This window comes from Pelobates fuscus, chromosome 4 (genome assembly GCF_036172605.1).
Source record: "Pelobates fuscus isolate aPelFus1 chromosome 4, aPelFus1.pri, whole genome shotgun sequence".
NCBI lineage: Eukaryota > Metazoa > Chordata > Amphibia > Anura > Pelobatidae > Pelobates > Pelobates fuscus.
Genome location: NC_086320.1, coordinates 209565475 through 209581643, shown reverse-complemented (window position 1 = coordinate 209581643; position 16169 = coordinate 209565475). Strand labels below are relative to the sequence as shown.

The window sequence follows — 16169 nt, the reverse complement described above, 5'->3', positions numbered from 1 at the left end:
TTGTAGGTCTTTCTGAGTCGTAGTACCTCTGCTGAGCAACAACTGTCATTGGCGCACACTGTCATTGGCGCACTCTGTCCTAATTCTCTGAACTTTGTCTGCAGGGAGGCTTGTCTGTATGGTGACTGTTTCTAGGCATATGCCTAGAAATGACAATATAGTGATGGGTCCTAAAGTTTTGTCCATGGCTACCGGTACTCCTAATATTTTTGTTATGCTTAGTGGTGTGTATTCTGTTTTTTCTATGGTCCGAAAGTCGTCTAGGTAGTGAATTACGACTGGACAGCCACATACATTCAACAATAGCCAGCACAGCGTTTCCACGAATAAGTCAAATAACTTTGGGCTACGCTTTGCCCCGAAAGTTAGTCGGTTGGCAAAATAGTATAGGCCTTTCGATTTTATTCCGTGCAGATGCCACAGTGACGGGTGCACTGGAAGTAGTTTGAAGGCGTTGGAAATGTCTGTTTTGTGGCATACTGCAGGGAAAATTCCTCTGAAGGTATGAGTGAGTTAAGGCTTGGAGTGACAACAGAATAAGGAGCCGAAAGGTCTATGATTAAGCAATTTTTATTATTGTATTTGCTGGTTACGATACCTATCAGGTTGTTTGCATAACACTGTGCATAACACTCAGAACGACAGGCGGATGCGTATTAGGGACTTTAACTTGTGGCTTGGTGAATGGTGTCGGGAGCAAGGATTTGGCTTTATTGCTCATGGTAGCTCTGTTTGGAATGGAAATAAACTGTACAAAAAAGATGGTTTGCATCTTTCTCAAAAGGGAACAAATGTTCTCAGTGAGCAGTTCAGAGGTTTTGCTAGGATGTATTTAAACTAGGATGGGGGGGCAAAAGGGTGATAAAACATCAATCCAATTGTCCCCCAAAACAAGGACAGAAGGTGCCTGTAGCAAGTGTGTTAAAAAATGATAAGCTTAGAGTCATGTCTACAAATGCTCGCAGTTTAGGGAATAAGATCCATGAACTTGTGGCAATAATGGCAACTGATAGTGTAGATTTAGTCGCTGTTACTGAGACATGGTATAATGAGAAAAATGACTGGGACATAGCAATACCAGGGTACTCTTTATATAGAAAAGACAGGGAAGGCAAGAAAGGGGGAGGGGTGGCCCTGTATGTAAAGGATAGCATAAAATCTAGCCTAATAAAGGTTAGTGAGGCGAACATAGAGTCTGTTTGGGTTACGTTAGAATTTGGTAATCACACAGTAACTCGTGTAGGTGTGATTTATAGGCCCCCAGGACAAATTGAAGAGTTAGATAATCTACTAGTTGAAGAAATAGCTAAAATGACATTGAAGGGGGAAGTTATCATCATGGGTGACTTTAATCTTCCTGATGTGAATTGGAAAACAAAAATAGCTACTTGTGCCAGGAGCACACATATTCTAAACTCCCTACTGGGATTGTCTCTAAAACAAGTCGTTGAGGAGCCAACTCGTAAAGAGGCCATACTAGATTTAGTGTTAACAAATGGAGATTTGGTATCAGATATTACTGTAGGTGAAAGTTTAGGATCCAGTGATCATCAGTCAGTGTGGTTTAATATAAGAACAGTGACTGAGTCACACCACACAAAAACAAAAGTTTTAGACTTTAGAAAAACAGACTTTTCTAAAATTGGAATATGTGTAAAAGAGTCATTATTAGACTGGAGCAATTTAAATGGAGTCCAAAAGAAATGGGATTATTTAAAAGTTGCACTACTGAAGGCAACAGAAAATTGCATTAGGCTTGTCAGTAAAAGCAAAAAATTCAAGAAACCACTGTGGTACTCCGCAGATGTGGCCAAAATAGTAAAAAACAAGAAGTTAGCATTTAGTAATTATAAAAAAAACCAGAGTGAGGAAGACAGAATGACCTATAAGATTAGGCAGAAAGAGGCTAAGCAAGTTATAAGAGCTTCCAAAGCACACACAGAAGAGAAAATAGCACAGTCAGTAAAAAAGGGGGACAAAACTTTTTTTAGATACATAAATGAGAAAAGAAAAGTAAAACAAGGATTAGTTAGATTAAAAACAAAAGAAGGAAGGTATGTAGATGAGGATAAAGGTCTAGCTGACTGCCTCAATGAATATTTTTGTTCGGTATTTACAGATGAAAATGAAGGAAAGGGACCTCAGTTAAGAAAAAGGATAAATGAGTCATTTATTACACGTGAGTTTACAGAGGAAGAGGTTCTATTTCAACTCTCAAAAGTAAAGACAAATAAGTCAATGGGACCTGATGGAATACACCCAAAGCTATTAAAAGAGCTTAGTGGTGTACTAGCAAAACCATTAACAGACTTATTTAACCAATCATTGATAACAGGAGTAGTCCCAGAAAATTGGAAGTTAGCGAATGTTGTGCCCATTCACAAGAAAGGTAATAGGGAGGAGTCGGGCAACTATAGGCCAGTAAGCCTTACTTCAGTAGTGGGGAAAGTGATGGAAACCATGTTAAAGGATAGGATTGTTGAACATCTAAAAACACATGCATTTCAAGATCAGAGGCAAAATGGGTTTACTTCAGGGAGATCATGCCAAACTAATCTTATAGATTTTTTTGATTGGGTAACTAAAATTATAGATCAGGGTGGTGCAGTAGACATTGCTTACCTAGATTTCAGTAAGGCTTTTGACACTGTTGCACATAGAAGGCTTATCAATAAACTACAATCTTTGAGTTTGGATTCCAATATTGTTGAATGGGTAAGGCAGTGGCTGAGCGACAGGCAACAGAGGGTTGTAGTCAATGGAGTATATTCGAAGCTTGGGCTTGTCACCAGTGGGGTACCTCAGGGATCTGTACTTGGACCCATTCTCTTTAATATTTTTATTAGTGATATTGCAGAAGGTCTTGATGGTAAGGTGTGTCTTTTTGCGGATGATACTAAGATATGTAACAGGGTTGATGTTCCAGGAGGGATAAGCCAAATGGAAAATGATTTAGGTAAACTAGAAAAATGGTCAGAGTTGTGGCAACTGACATTTAATGTGGATAAGTGCAAGATAATGCATCTTGGATGTAAAAACCCAAGGGCAGAGTACAGAATATTTGATAGAGTCCTAACCTCAACATCTGAGGAAAGGGATTTAGGGGTGATTATTTCTGATGACTTAAAGGTAGGCAGACAATGTAAAAGAGCAGCAGGAAATGCTAGCAGAATGCTTGGTTGTATAGGGAGAGGTATTAGCAGTAGAAAGAGGGAAGTGCTCATGCCATTGTACAGAACACTGGTGAGACCTCACTTGGAGTACTGTACACAGTACTGGAGACGCTATCTTCAGAAGGATATTGATACCTTAGAGAGAGTTCAAAGAAGGGCTACTAAACTGGTTCATGGATTGCAGGATAAAACTTACCAGGAAAGGTTAAGGGATCTTAACATGTATAGCTTGGAGGAAAGACGAGGCAGGGGGGATTTGATAGAAACATTTAAATACATAAAGGGAATCAACACAGTAAAGGAGGAGACTATATTTAAAAGAAGAAAAACTACCACAACAAGAGGACATAGTCTTAAATTAGAGGGACAAAGGTTTAAAAATAATATCAGGAAGTATTACTTTACTGAGAGGGTAGTGGATGCATGGAATAGCCTTCCAGCTGAAGTGGTAGAGGTTAACACAGTAAAGGAGTTTAAGCATGCGTGGGATAGGCATAAGGCTATCCTAACTATAAGATAAGGCCAGGGACTAATGAAAGTATTTAGAAAACTGGGCAGACTAGATGGGCCGAATGGTTCTTATCTGCCGTCACATTCTATGTTTCTATGTTTCTATGTTTCGCCAACATGTGAATGGTGGTGTTTGGAATGGCCCGATCATGAAACCTTTCCCTACTTCTGTGCTTAGGAGTGTGTCTACTGTTGTAGGATCTATTGTTGCTGACTGTAAGTTATTAAATTTGATGGTGCCTATCGGTAGTGCAATTAACCCTGTGTGGAACCCTTCAGTGAAACCCGAGATAAGGAACTGAACGTGATCTTGAGATGGGTGTGTATTGAGGTAGAAAGCCAGTGTGTCGACCTGTACCTCCGTCAGTCATTTTTTGGGAAAGAGACGGTTAAGGCACATAGTCTTGGCGTAGGCTCTAAAACAGATGGAGCAAACATGCAACAACCTGCAGGCACTGAAACTGCAGCCCCCTGTGTTGAAGTTGTTGCATATCTGAGCCTTGCCTAAACAGACTATCGGTCTCCCTAATTTGTCTTTCAATCCTCTTTGCTCAAACGTGCTTGCGCTAGGGGTGGTGTAGCTAGTGGTGGGTAAACTAGGTTCGTTGGAGCACAAATTTGTAGCATGAGAGTTGGAAGAGCAACTTGCGCAAGCCGGTGGCACCCGCCCAGCGAAGTGGCGACAGAACAATTCAGTATCCATGTGGCTCCATTGTATCCTGATATTGAACTGTGTGAATGTTGCCGCTGCCTTGGCTGAAAATGACTTGTGGTAGTCGTAAAACGTGGTTGTGGATTATCTGCATCAGGAGTCTATATAATTCCGCCTTCCTGGCGGTGGCTGAGTATGGTAAGCCTCTCCGCCTTAGTTCTGTGGCGATCTAAGGGATGGTGCATGACCTCTTGGATGGTGCATGACCTCAGGGGCTTGACGTGTCTTGGTTCTCGCCTGTAATGGGGGCTGCGGTTGGTGTGGGTGGTCTAGCTGGTGTACTGGGCAGTGAGAAGTCCTCTCCTTGGTCAGACAGGTGAGACACACTATAATGACATTGAAATTACACTTGTGATTCTACTGTTGTTGGCAGGTTATGTTAACTGGCGTCATTTTTAATGCCGGGTGGTGAAGAACTTATCTACATTTGGGATGGTGAGGCTCTGCTAATTGCCAAGTGGCTGGTAGAGGTGCTGACTATGATTTGGCTCTGTGCTGTGCCATGAAATGATGGCGGAGTGTAGGCCTGTGGAAAGCATAAGAAGGCTGTAGGTAGGGAAAGTGACGCCCTGACTACTCCACTTGGTAGAGTGTTGCGAGTCTCTAGCTATGATTTTGGCCGATGGGCGAAAATACCTCTGTGTGAGGATGGATGTTTGTCTCGCGGTGATTCTGAATTATGAACCTGAGTTTGGGGCTGTACTGGTACCCTACCTGCCAGTTTACCGTGCATGGACAGAAGTTACGAAAGGACATGGCCTACCTGAGCTCTTTTGAGGGGTCTTATTTCTTGACGGAGTGTCTGATTGGGTGGTATTAATCACCTGTTGAAAACCAAAATTGTGGTGGGTATTATACCCCTACTATATAACGGTTTGGTTTGTTAAAGGTGGTACCTACCTGGGTATCTAGACCCTTTCCTTGAGGGGCAGTAATTATGGTGTTATCGCTTCGAAACCTAGCAGATTGAGGGATCAAAGTGAAAATTTATATTTAAGTTTGTATGATATCGGCGTGCTTATGTAACCTATTTACTATTGTCAGGGTATTTATATCGGCAGACATTTTGTGCTATGATAGAAATACAAAGTGTATATTCTGAAGTCATTGTTGAACAGACCAGACTCCATTTTGTTATTCTCAAGCTAACAAAGAGACACAACATTTCTATCCTTTCACTTTGACTGACTGCTTTGCCCAAGCTTAATGGAATGTGTATATAACCAAACCAAATAGATAAGACATTGAGAATGGGGGTGGACAGACTGTCTAATTACTAATGGAATATAATAAATTCTATTCCCAGACTTAGGTGACAGAGGAGATTAAACAATTACATTTTACTTTCGATATTGTACAACGTCCCATTATAGTTTAAGGTGAAACTTAGTTCACAAACTATCAATTTTAGGAATTATAGCAGAATTTGCAGACGCATAGTCTGAAGAAATTCTCTTGATCTGACAGATAAAATAAGTAATAGCCATCATAAAGATAACGTAAATGACGTCAAAAATAGCCACCAGGAAAAGTTAACTCTTTCCTGGATAGGTATGTGTAGTGGAACAATACTGCCATCTAGAGTCTGAATATTAAATTGGTTACCTAGAAGGGAACCACACCCCACATTTGTGATTGGCTATCACCTAAGGAATTTTTCCCTTTAAAAAGTTAAGACAAGGGAAGAGAGGGAGATTCAGAAATTCGAGATTCAAAGATTGAAGAGAGAGACATTACGACACTCTGGGGATTCAGAGAGATCCAGGCAGAATCGGGCGACCAGAGTAACCAAGAAACTCTCACACTCCATGCAGAGAAACAGATCTATGACATTTAGCTACCTGGGAATATCTGATGAGAAAATATCTACATAACTGGTAAATATACAGGCATTTAATTAATTAATTAAAATTAATAGTATGATATATGACTGGATAAATCATGTTTGATTTCATATTTAGAAATCTTAATTATTAAAGAATATATATATGGTTATAGCATCCCATCTGCAGCTGGGATTAATATAATCATTAATGTATTTGTGTGATTAATATCACGTTAGCATATCATGACCATTTATCCAGCTGTATTGATTGGCTCTAAAATAAGATAAAATATCTATTGAGATTAAATCATTGTATAAAATATCAGCTTATAGAACATAGTAGATTTTCTCATTGGATGCAAGGAAATGTTGAAATGGTTGATGACTGGTTAAATGTTATTTATTAATATTACATAGGAGTAGATCTTAACTACTTAGGAGGTCTAGCCAGCACTGCAAGGGTTATTTCTAACTGCTAGCTAAGTTCTATTGCCCTACACTGTAGCTCTGTGTGTGAAACATCACATTCTTTGTCTCTGTAAAGAAAGTCGTAAATTATCTTGACAGTTTGTAGACTCTATGCTGTACTAACCAGGAAGTAAACTGCCACTCTGTATTGCATATTGTTTTTATACTGCATATTAATTATTATTGCCATATTGTATTACATATTCATGTTATACTCGAATTCCATTGATTATTATCATGCATGTTACTCATCATTATTATTTAAATTGTTAAGAAATAAATATCTATTTTTATAACAATTTGTGATTTTTAATTACCGGTATATGGTTATACATTTCATTTAACACGATAACGATTAAGGATCTGAGAATTGAAAATCGTGGGCAATTCTCATCTGTTTACATTATTATCCCATAAATATCCCCACACTATGTGAGCTTATGACTTCTATGAGATGGGTGTTACATATGACATTAAGTGACTTAGTAGTCCTTGTACGTTAGTGGTCATAACCGGTATGCATTGAATGTAACTTTGATTGTTGAACCGATCGCGTATGATTAATGCTAGCGTACCCATCTGGGTAGGTATTGTAAAGTTGATAGTAGTTCTAACTGGAATTAAATCGTATAGAGATATTTCTCAATTCGTTAGCGGGCTAACCGAGTATCTTTTATACTGATGTTAGCCCCCGTGCAATGTCTTGTTTGAAATACATTTTATGCTGGGTTCGTGCTTATTGGTATTAGCTTATATGTAGTTTCCGTACCCTCTTCTGTGCCCTCGTTTGGAATCACACTAATTTTAACGTACCGTGTCTACTGAAAACAGCGTCAAATGTGACTGTTAAGCCGGAAAGTAAAGATCAGAAATCTGAAAAGACATGAAGTGACATATGCAAACGTACGTGGGTATTCATAAGAAGATTCGGACTGAATGATCATATAGAATTTTCTTGTAACACGGAAAACATGTATACAAACGTGAAGTAACAGAATTATAGGTCAATTAAACATATGTTACAGAAATAACTTCTAGTTTAACTGTTTGAATCAATTGATCATAACTTATGTAGTGAAAAAGGTTAGGGTTTGTTGTAGTTAGCGATTTTAGATGGTAGATGGTGGTGTTGGTACGTGACATAGCCTACAGATTGAACCAAAGTATAGGTAGCTGTGCGATGTTTAGTATGAGCATAACCGTATGTTAGGAATTGGTGTATCATTTTACTGCGTTCGTGCCCATTCGTGCACTTTCGTATGCTTGGGAGGTAATGCCTGTATAGCTGTTCTTGCGTGCGTGACCCCAGTTCGGTAGTTTTGGCGTGTTCCCTTGTACTCACTGTTTGACAACGTGCTGTCAGCTGACCCGGAAGTTCGGGAAAGTGCCCCGGGAGTTACGTGTTGCTGTGGCTGACCTCTTTCAAGTGGTTGAGGCTGGGGACGGTAGTCCAAGGTCTGAGGGCCTGCTCACTTGTCTGGACAGCTTCTGGCTGCTAGAAAACAACGTGGGGGATTCTTCTGGCGAAACCGGAAGTGACCAATCGACGTCGGGCCAGTATGGAGGTAAGTTTATGTTTTTATAGGCCGGATCATCCCCTCCCACAACTCCAGGCTCTGCCTTCCTATACATACATTTCTTTTTTTTATATCAATTTTTCACTTCCCCAATGCCAGCCATATATCATATTATCCCTCCCTAATCCCACCTTTCTCCTAATTTTGTTTCCTTGCAATCTAGTATGTTTTCCTTTTCCCTCCCCTTGTCCACCTCATACCCAGCAGCCCACAGTCCTCTACCTGTCTCTCGTGCGATTGGACCACAGAGACAAATCAAATGATGCAGAACAGCAGCACATGAGGTGTGGAACAGATCAGGAGAAAATTGGAATTAAAAGGTAGGTTTTTAGCAATTTAAAATAATTTTTAAATCCCAAAAGTGTGAGGGGTGGCTACTAAGAAGGGCTACTAAAGAAAATAAGTGGCAATATATAAATGTGTAATCGTTTAATACCTGTAACACCCACTCCAATGAAATATAATTATATTTAAGAAAAATCTTTAATAGAAATAATACTGTTATTACAGTATAATTAAAAGAATATTCAACTGAAAATATAATTCCGTTGTGTAACGATTCTGCACATGGAGAAAATGATGGTTACAAACTCAGGGTGCCCAGTCGAGTTATGAATTGAAACATTAGTTTGAGCTTACTATGCCCTACACATAGATATTTAAAGCTGCTGTCTTTATTACTTTGGGAGGAGAAATGTGTTTTACATATATAGACATTAATCATTTTAATCACGTTTCTCCTTTTCCATCTGCCAATGGGATTTTATGTTAATGCAGACATAGCTACATTAAGATAACACTATTGCATAGAGCTGTATATATTTAAATCAAAAAGTTGCACGGACTCAGATATGTTTTCGTTGACTGGTATTCTCATTAGAAATTAGTTATTTAAATTAATTCTGCCTTAGCTCACAAAATCCCACACATTCTGCAAGTATTTGCTTTCCATCTTGTGTAACAAGATAATATATCTATAAAATATACAAATACACTTAAATTGTGAGGAGGCCATTATAGCCAAGATAAAGACATACTGCACAAACTAACCATGTTATGCAAATGTAAATGTACATTAAAAGACAATATAAATGTGTTCTCATGTCACAAGTTATATGCCCTGTGAATACTATATATATATATATATATATATATATATACACACACACATACATATTTATCCTGATGAAAGTCCTGGGAAAGGACTGAAACGTTGATCCCACTTTTAATCTTGCTACAGTGAGTGCTGACACTTCTCTACTATATATATATATATATATATATATATATATATATATACACACACACACATATATACACACATATACATACACGCACAGACACATACTGATATATACACTAAAAACAATGACAGGTGAAGTGAGTAAAATTTATTATATTGTTACAATTGCATCTGTCAAGGGGTGTGCTATATTAGGTAGCAAGTGAACAGTCAGTTCTTGAATTTCATGTGTTGGAAGCAGGAAAAATGGGCAAGGGAAAAGATCTGAGTGACTTTGACACTGTATGTCCAAAATGCAACTCTTCTGGGTTTGCAGCGGTTAAAACCTACCAAAAGTAATGAAAGGAAGGACAACTGGTGAACCAACATCAGGTTCATGAATGCCCAAGGCTCAGTTATGCACATGGGGAGCAAAGGCTAACTCATCTGGTATCATCACGCAAAAGAGCTACTGTAGCTCAAATTGCTGAAAAACGTAATTCTGGCCATGATAGAAAAGTGCGAGAGCACATAGTGCAGATTGCTGCATATGGAGCTGTGTAACCTCAGACCTGACAGAATGCCTGTGATGCATTAGGTTTTGTAAGGATCTCGGCAGGTAGATTGTTACAAACATTTTGGAGAACTAACCACAGTTCTGTGGATTTAGGCAGCTTTAGGGCTTCTGCTTCTTCATGTAATACAAATTTAATGGGACACTATAGTCACCCAGACCACTTCAGCTCAATGTATACATTGCAGAATTTAACTCAACCTCTAGTGGCTGTCTTCCTGACAGCTGCTAAAGGCGCTTCTGCAATGCTGGATGCGAAATTCGTCCATAGGAAAGCATTGAGAATGCCGCGCATGCGCATTCCGCTCATCAAGGGAGCGGACGTCGGTGGGGGAGGACCGGCGCTGGATAAAGTAAGGTAAGGTTTTAACCCTTTCAGCGCCAAGGGAGGGGGCCCTGAGGGTGGGGGGGGGGGGGGTCCCGGGGATGCTACAGGGTCAGGAAAAGAGTTTGTTTTCCTGACACTCTAGTGATCCTTTAATGATGTTGAGATGAGGGCTCTGCGAGGGTCATATCATTATTAACTGGACTCCTGGTTCTCCTTTACACTGCAGATCATTTTTAATTACTTTAGATGCATAAATGGGGTTATGGTAATGCTGCTTAATACATTTTGGGCAAGATCAGATTTGGGGCCAGCAGACCCCATTGATGAATGATGAATAGGTATCTGTCAATTTTTCAGAATTGAAGAAATCAATAATTCTGACCAAATGCTCAACTCCAATTGAAGAAACGCAGCCCAAAAATGCTAGGAACCTCCACCATGCTTTATTGTTACCTGCTGGACCATGAAGAAGTCCTTTTGACACAGATAAAACATGTAAGACAGTTTTGTTTTAAGTGTACCTGGCGATTTGATCTGTAATAAAAGTTTTTCAATTGCAAATAACTGCTAATGGTTTTTTGGTCCAGGTTGCAGTTCCAGGAGACCTACCAGCCTCCCAGAATTTTAGTGGAGGCACCTTGGAGCTCTGTTTATACTAGTTTATCTAGTAAGTTCAAATTTAAAAGTGACTGATATTAATTTTAAAGCAATAGCACACTATTTTTCTACAGATTTTAGCTGTATCCCCTATTGTGTATATTGGTCAATTAAAATGAGTAATTGGATTCAATTAACACCTTAGTGACCAGACCATTTTTCAATTTTCTTACCATTAAGAACCAGGGCTGTTTTTACATTTCTGCAGTGTGTGTGTTTAGCTGTAAATTTCTTCTTACTCATTTACTGTACCCACACATATTATATACTGTTTTTCTGGCCATTAAATGGTATTTCTAAGGATACCATTATTTTCATCATATCGTATAATTTACTATAATGTTTTTTTATAAAATATGATAAAAAAGCAAACAAAAAAACACACCTTTTCTAACTGACCCCCAAAATCTGTTACGCATCTACAACCGCCAAAAAACACGTGCTAAACAGTTTTTAAATGTTGTCCTGAGTTTAGAAATATCCAATGTTAACATGTTCTTAGCTTCTAGTACAAGTAGGATATTGCTGTTTCAAAATATATATTTTTAAAATGTGTCAATAGTGACATTGTAACACTGTTATCTGTCATAAATCTCGGAATCACGCCTCACATGTACATATTTTTTTTTAAAGTAGACAACCCAGGGTATTCAATATGGGGTATGTCCAGTCTTTTTTAGTAGCCACTTAGTCACAAACACTGGCCAAAGTTAGCATTTATATTTGTCTCTGTGTTAAAAATGCAAAAAAACAATTATGAACGCCAACGTTGGCCAGTGTTTGTGACTAAGTGGCTACTAAAAAGACTGAACATACCCCACTTGCAATACCTTGGGTTGTCTTCTTTTGCAAATGGTATGCCATGGGGGTAATTCTCATTCCTGGGCTACAAAGGCAACATAACCAGTCTGGCAAATTGAAATGAGAAAAAATGGAAATCAAGACTTATATTTGGCCCTGTAACTTATAAAAACACTATAAAACCTGTACATGGGGGATACTGTTATACTCCGGGGACTTCGCTGAACACGAATATTAGTTATTTTAAAACAGTAACATGTATTACAACAATGATATCATCAGTGAAAGAGCCGTTTGTGTGTGAAAAATGCAAAAAAACATCACTTTCACTGATAATATCATCGCTGTGATATGTTTTACTGTTTTGAAGTAAAAATATAATTCTATGTTTTTTTTACGTACTTAAAGTATAGTATTCACATGGAGTTGGAATAAATGGTGAGGGAATTTCATAAGATATATAGTCTACTCTGGTAGAAATTAAACTCCCCTGGAATAGAAATTGAGTATTGCATTAATGGCATTTAGTTATACACAGTATTTAAAGATATAACGGAACTAGAAATAACAAATTATTTTTTGGTATCTGACTTTGACGTCCTAAAAGTCTGAGGGAATAAGAATCTTAAAAAAACAATTTAATTTAAAAACATTATAATATCCCCCCCACCTCCTCCAACAACAATTTATTTATATAATTGCAATCTTCCAAATAAACATACATTTTAATTAAATTATTTAAAATAAATGAAAACAATTTGATAGCAAATATGTTACCAGTATTTATTGGACATAATACAACACTAAACTATGAATTAATGAAAAATATAGACCATACCTGGAATGATGCACATGACTTAATTGGATAAAGGTAGATATGGCTAAGCGTGATTTTCTTTCCATTTTTCTCCAGAGATAACATTTCCCTTGTTTTACACAAGCACACATCTCCTGTTGTTGATACATTGGTAGTGATGTAGCCATCCTGTGGTTTTGCATCTTCAGTAGCATTCTTATTAGGGAAGTTAACTATTGGCCTTGCGCTGTACTCTAGCTGTGATAGCTCATTGTCAGTAAGAGCTGATTTAACATTAATTTCTGTTGTAGATAGGGAGGGTTGCTTAATGAAAGAGTCGATTATGAACTTTAAGAAAACCCTGGCATCTTCAAAGGTAGACATAAAGCCAAATGATATTCTAATGGAGCCTGTTGGTCTTCCATCAATCAAATCAATGTCATCCCCACATACATGTCCGGCCTATGATAAAGGAGAATTAAGGTTTACTTTTTGATGGAGATACACAATTCCTGATAATTCATATTTACAAAGAATCAACTAACAAGAAAATGTTAATAGTGTTCTAGTTAACAAATAACTGCCAACACTAAATCAAACTAAATCAAATAAATATACCATGCACTGTCATCCACTTTTTTTTATTAAAATAATGCAAAAATGTAAAACTTAAAAAAGCAAGCAATTTTTTTCTTAAAGTACCTTAGTACAAAAAACAGAAGGAATAAAAGCAGTACCAGCTATTTATTCCTTATTATCTAGACATTTCCACATATAACAACAATACTCACATTAAGACATATTTAACCCGAGACATTACAATTACAAATGGACAAATATTCACATCTCCTTGGTTCTTGGTTTTGCCTTAGACACTCAGGTATGTTTTCTTTCTTCTAAAATCTTCTTTTTTCAGCCCCCAAAAAAGCCAAATAAAAAGCCATAATAACCGACGCAACTAAAAACAAGCGCAACAAAAATTAATCCATCTTCACCCGGTGAGGGCTCCGCGCAGACTGAGCTCTGCAGGGCTTATAAAGCCTTCCCCCGCCCTGCACTTAGGCTCAGAGCACTCTGATTGGTGGGTTTAAGCCATCCAATCAGAGTGCTCTGACAGGTAAATGAAGAGACTGACAGGTAAGTCTCTACATTTACCTGCCACAGCACTCTGATTGGTTGGTTTGAAATCCACCAATCAGAGTGATCTGTGTCATTTTACACAGCATGGGAAAGTTCTTTGGAATTTTCCCAAGCTGTGTAATTTGACTCATAACTCTCTGATTGGTTACTTAATCCAATTACTTAATTAATTAGTATTTAGGGCCCCCACCCACCGCTCAGGGGTGGGGGACAGGACAATAGGTCCCCCCCTCATTCTAATTTAGGGCCCCCACGCACCGCTCAGGGGTGGGGGCCAGTGGGGAGGACATTAGGTCCTCCCCCCACATTCTAATTTAGGGCCCCCACACACCGCTCAGGCTGCTCACTGTTTAATAGACATCCCCCTACTCACGGTATAGCGAGTAGGGGCATAATTTAGTAATACTAAGTAATCTTTACTTAGTATTAGTAAATTTGGCTGAAAGACCAATTTAGGTCTTTCAGCCTTTTAGTAGATAACTCCCTAATATCGTGGGAATTAGAGAGTTATCTACTTATTCATTCCTGTCATTACATTGACTGGCCAAGTAACTTACATTTTATATGAATGTATGTTACTTGATTGTTGTAAGTGTTGCAAATGCTTACAGCTGAATCCTGACTACGTTTGTATACTTTTTATTTCCAATTGTATACAGTGTAACATTCTTCTTCCACTGGGTCAGTATATTAGTACTTAGGCAAAACTGTGCTTCGGAACTTCGGCACTTCGGTAATTTCAGAACTTCGGGACCTCGGTAATTCGGCACTTCGGACATTCGGAAGTACCCAAATGTCCGAATTGCCCAAAATTTGTCCGAATACATATTCGGCCTGAAACGAATTGCACATGTCTACCTTGCAAGCAATTTAAATATATGCAGTCACCAAAAAAATGTCCAGTTCAAATTTTAGGTAAAAAAGCTGAATTTTCAACTTGTATGAGGGGTATATGGAAGAAAACTGGGGCATCAAGAGACTTACAAATATGTGTATCTCCCCAGCCAGACCCATTAGTGCTCTGCACGTTGGTCAGGCCCCCCACGTGTATGGCTTGTACCCTGATGGTTATGGTATGTAGAACTCCCCTTTTAATTTGTTAATTTGCATGTATCTCTATAACATTTTGTATAATACGGATATCTTGTATAGCTTATATGTTGCCATTGGCATTGCTCCTAGTTAAATAGTAGTTAATAGTACTTGATAGGTTGTAGTTCTACTTTAAATGCATTTCCTTACATTCTGAATTACAAAATTACTAACCTGGAGATTGTTCTTGATGTCTGCATTGCTCATTCCTAGGTGTCTTTGGCAGGCTCCTGCATTGCAGAAACATCCTGTACGGAAGTGGATATTATATAAGCTAGCCATCTTGTCAACCTGCAAAATGACATAAAAAAGCAAAGTAAATGATAGATATGTCCAATAACTGGCCAGTGATACATTTGATATATTTTTAGATTAAAATTATATATATTTAATAATATTTTCCCTGTACGGCCCCTCAGGAGTGCAGAATTTTGCTGCTACCCAAATATACATGTGCTTTCAAAAAACTGCATGTCAAAAAAACTCATGTGTATATGAAATGTACTGTTATTTTGCATTTGCAAAAGCAAGATCATCAATTTCTTTAAATGTAATAAATGCCGTAGAGCTGTATCCCATATGTAAATGATCTGTATGAGGGTTTTACAGCAAGTGTTTCAGGAAGAAGCATAGCTGACCTGGGCTCGGGTTAATACTGTGTTCTTTATCTTTCATCTACACCAGATTCTGGTACAAGTTTGAACATTTTTTGGACAAAAGTTGTACAACCTGAGATCATGTGTATAAAGTCAAGGAATGTATTTTAACAATGCTGATTAAGTGCTAGAGTGTCACTTTAATGAAGTAGATAGGAAATTAGATTAGATGAAAAATGCTTCTTATAAGCTCATCAGTGTTTCTTGGAAAAAAGAATTCCTGTTAGACTGCAGGCTTTAGTATACACTAACAATTTTCCAAATAACTATGTTATAATCTCTGTGTGGAATCCATCTTTTTACTTTTCTGTGGCTAGCTGGATGTATTAACAAGTACATATAGCAAAACAATAAATTCTAATGTATGATTTTATTCAACAGATTCTGTCCAAATATTACCTGAAATAAATACATTCAGACTGAGCAAATATTGCCTGGAGCTCATTCCTTGCAAAAGTTCCTCAAAGTTTATTTAAGCAATTGATCAAGTACTAATGACTTTTTGGTGTTATGAAGTCAAACAGATGATTAGAAATATATTTCTTTAATCATATCAAAAGAGCTGAACTTGGACCACTTTTACAGTGGGAAAGAAAAATCATGCAATTAGTTTTAAATATGCATGGACAAGTAATTTC

General features: G+C 38.0%; 1 protein-coding gene across 1 annotated transcript in view; it reads right to left on the bottom strand.

Annotated features, from left to right (window-relative positions):
- Positions 1–16169, bottom strand: part of MOCOS (molybdenum cofactor sulfurase) — a 560804-nt gene that overhangs the window by 77000 nt on the left and 467635 nt on the right. Inside the window, exons 7-8 of the mRNA XM_063451877.1 lie at positions 15050–15166; positions 12686–13105 (exon numbers count right to left, since the gene is read on the bottom strand). Of these exons, the coding sequence (XP_063307947.1) occupies positions 12686–13105; positions 15050–15166 (537 nt within the window). The remainder of the gene's footprint in view (positions 1–12685; positions 13106–15049; positions 15167–16169) is intronic.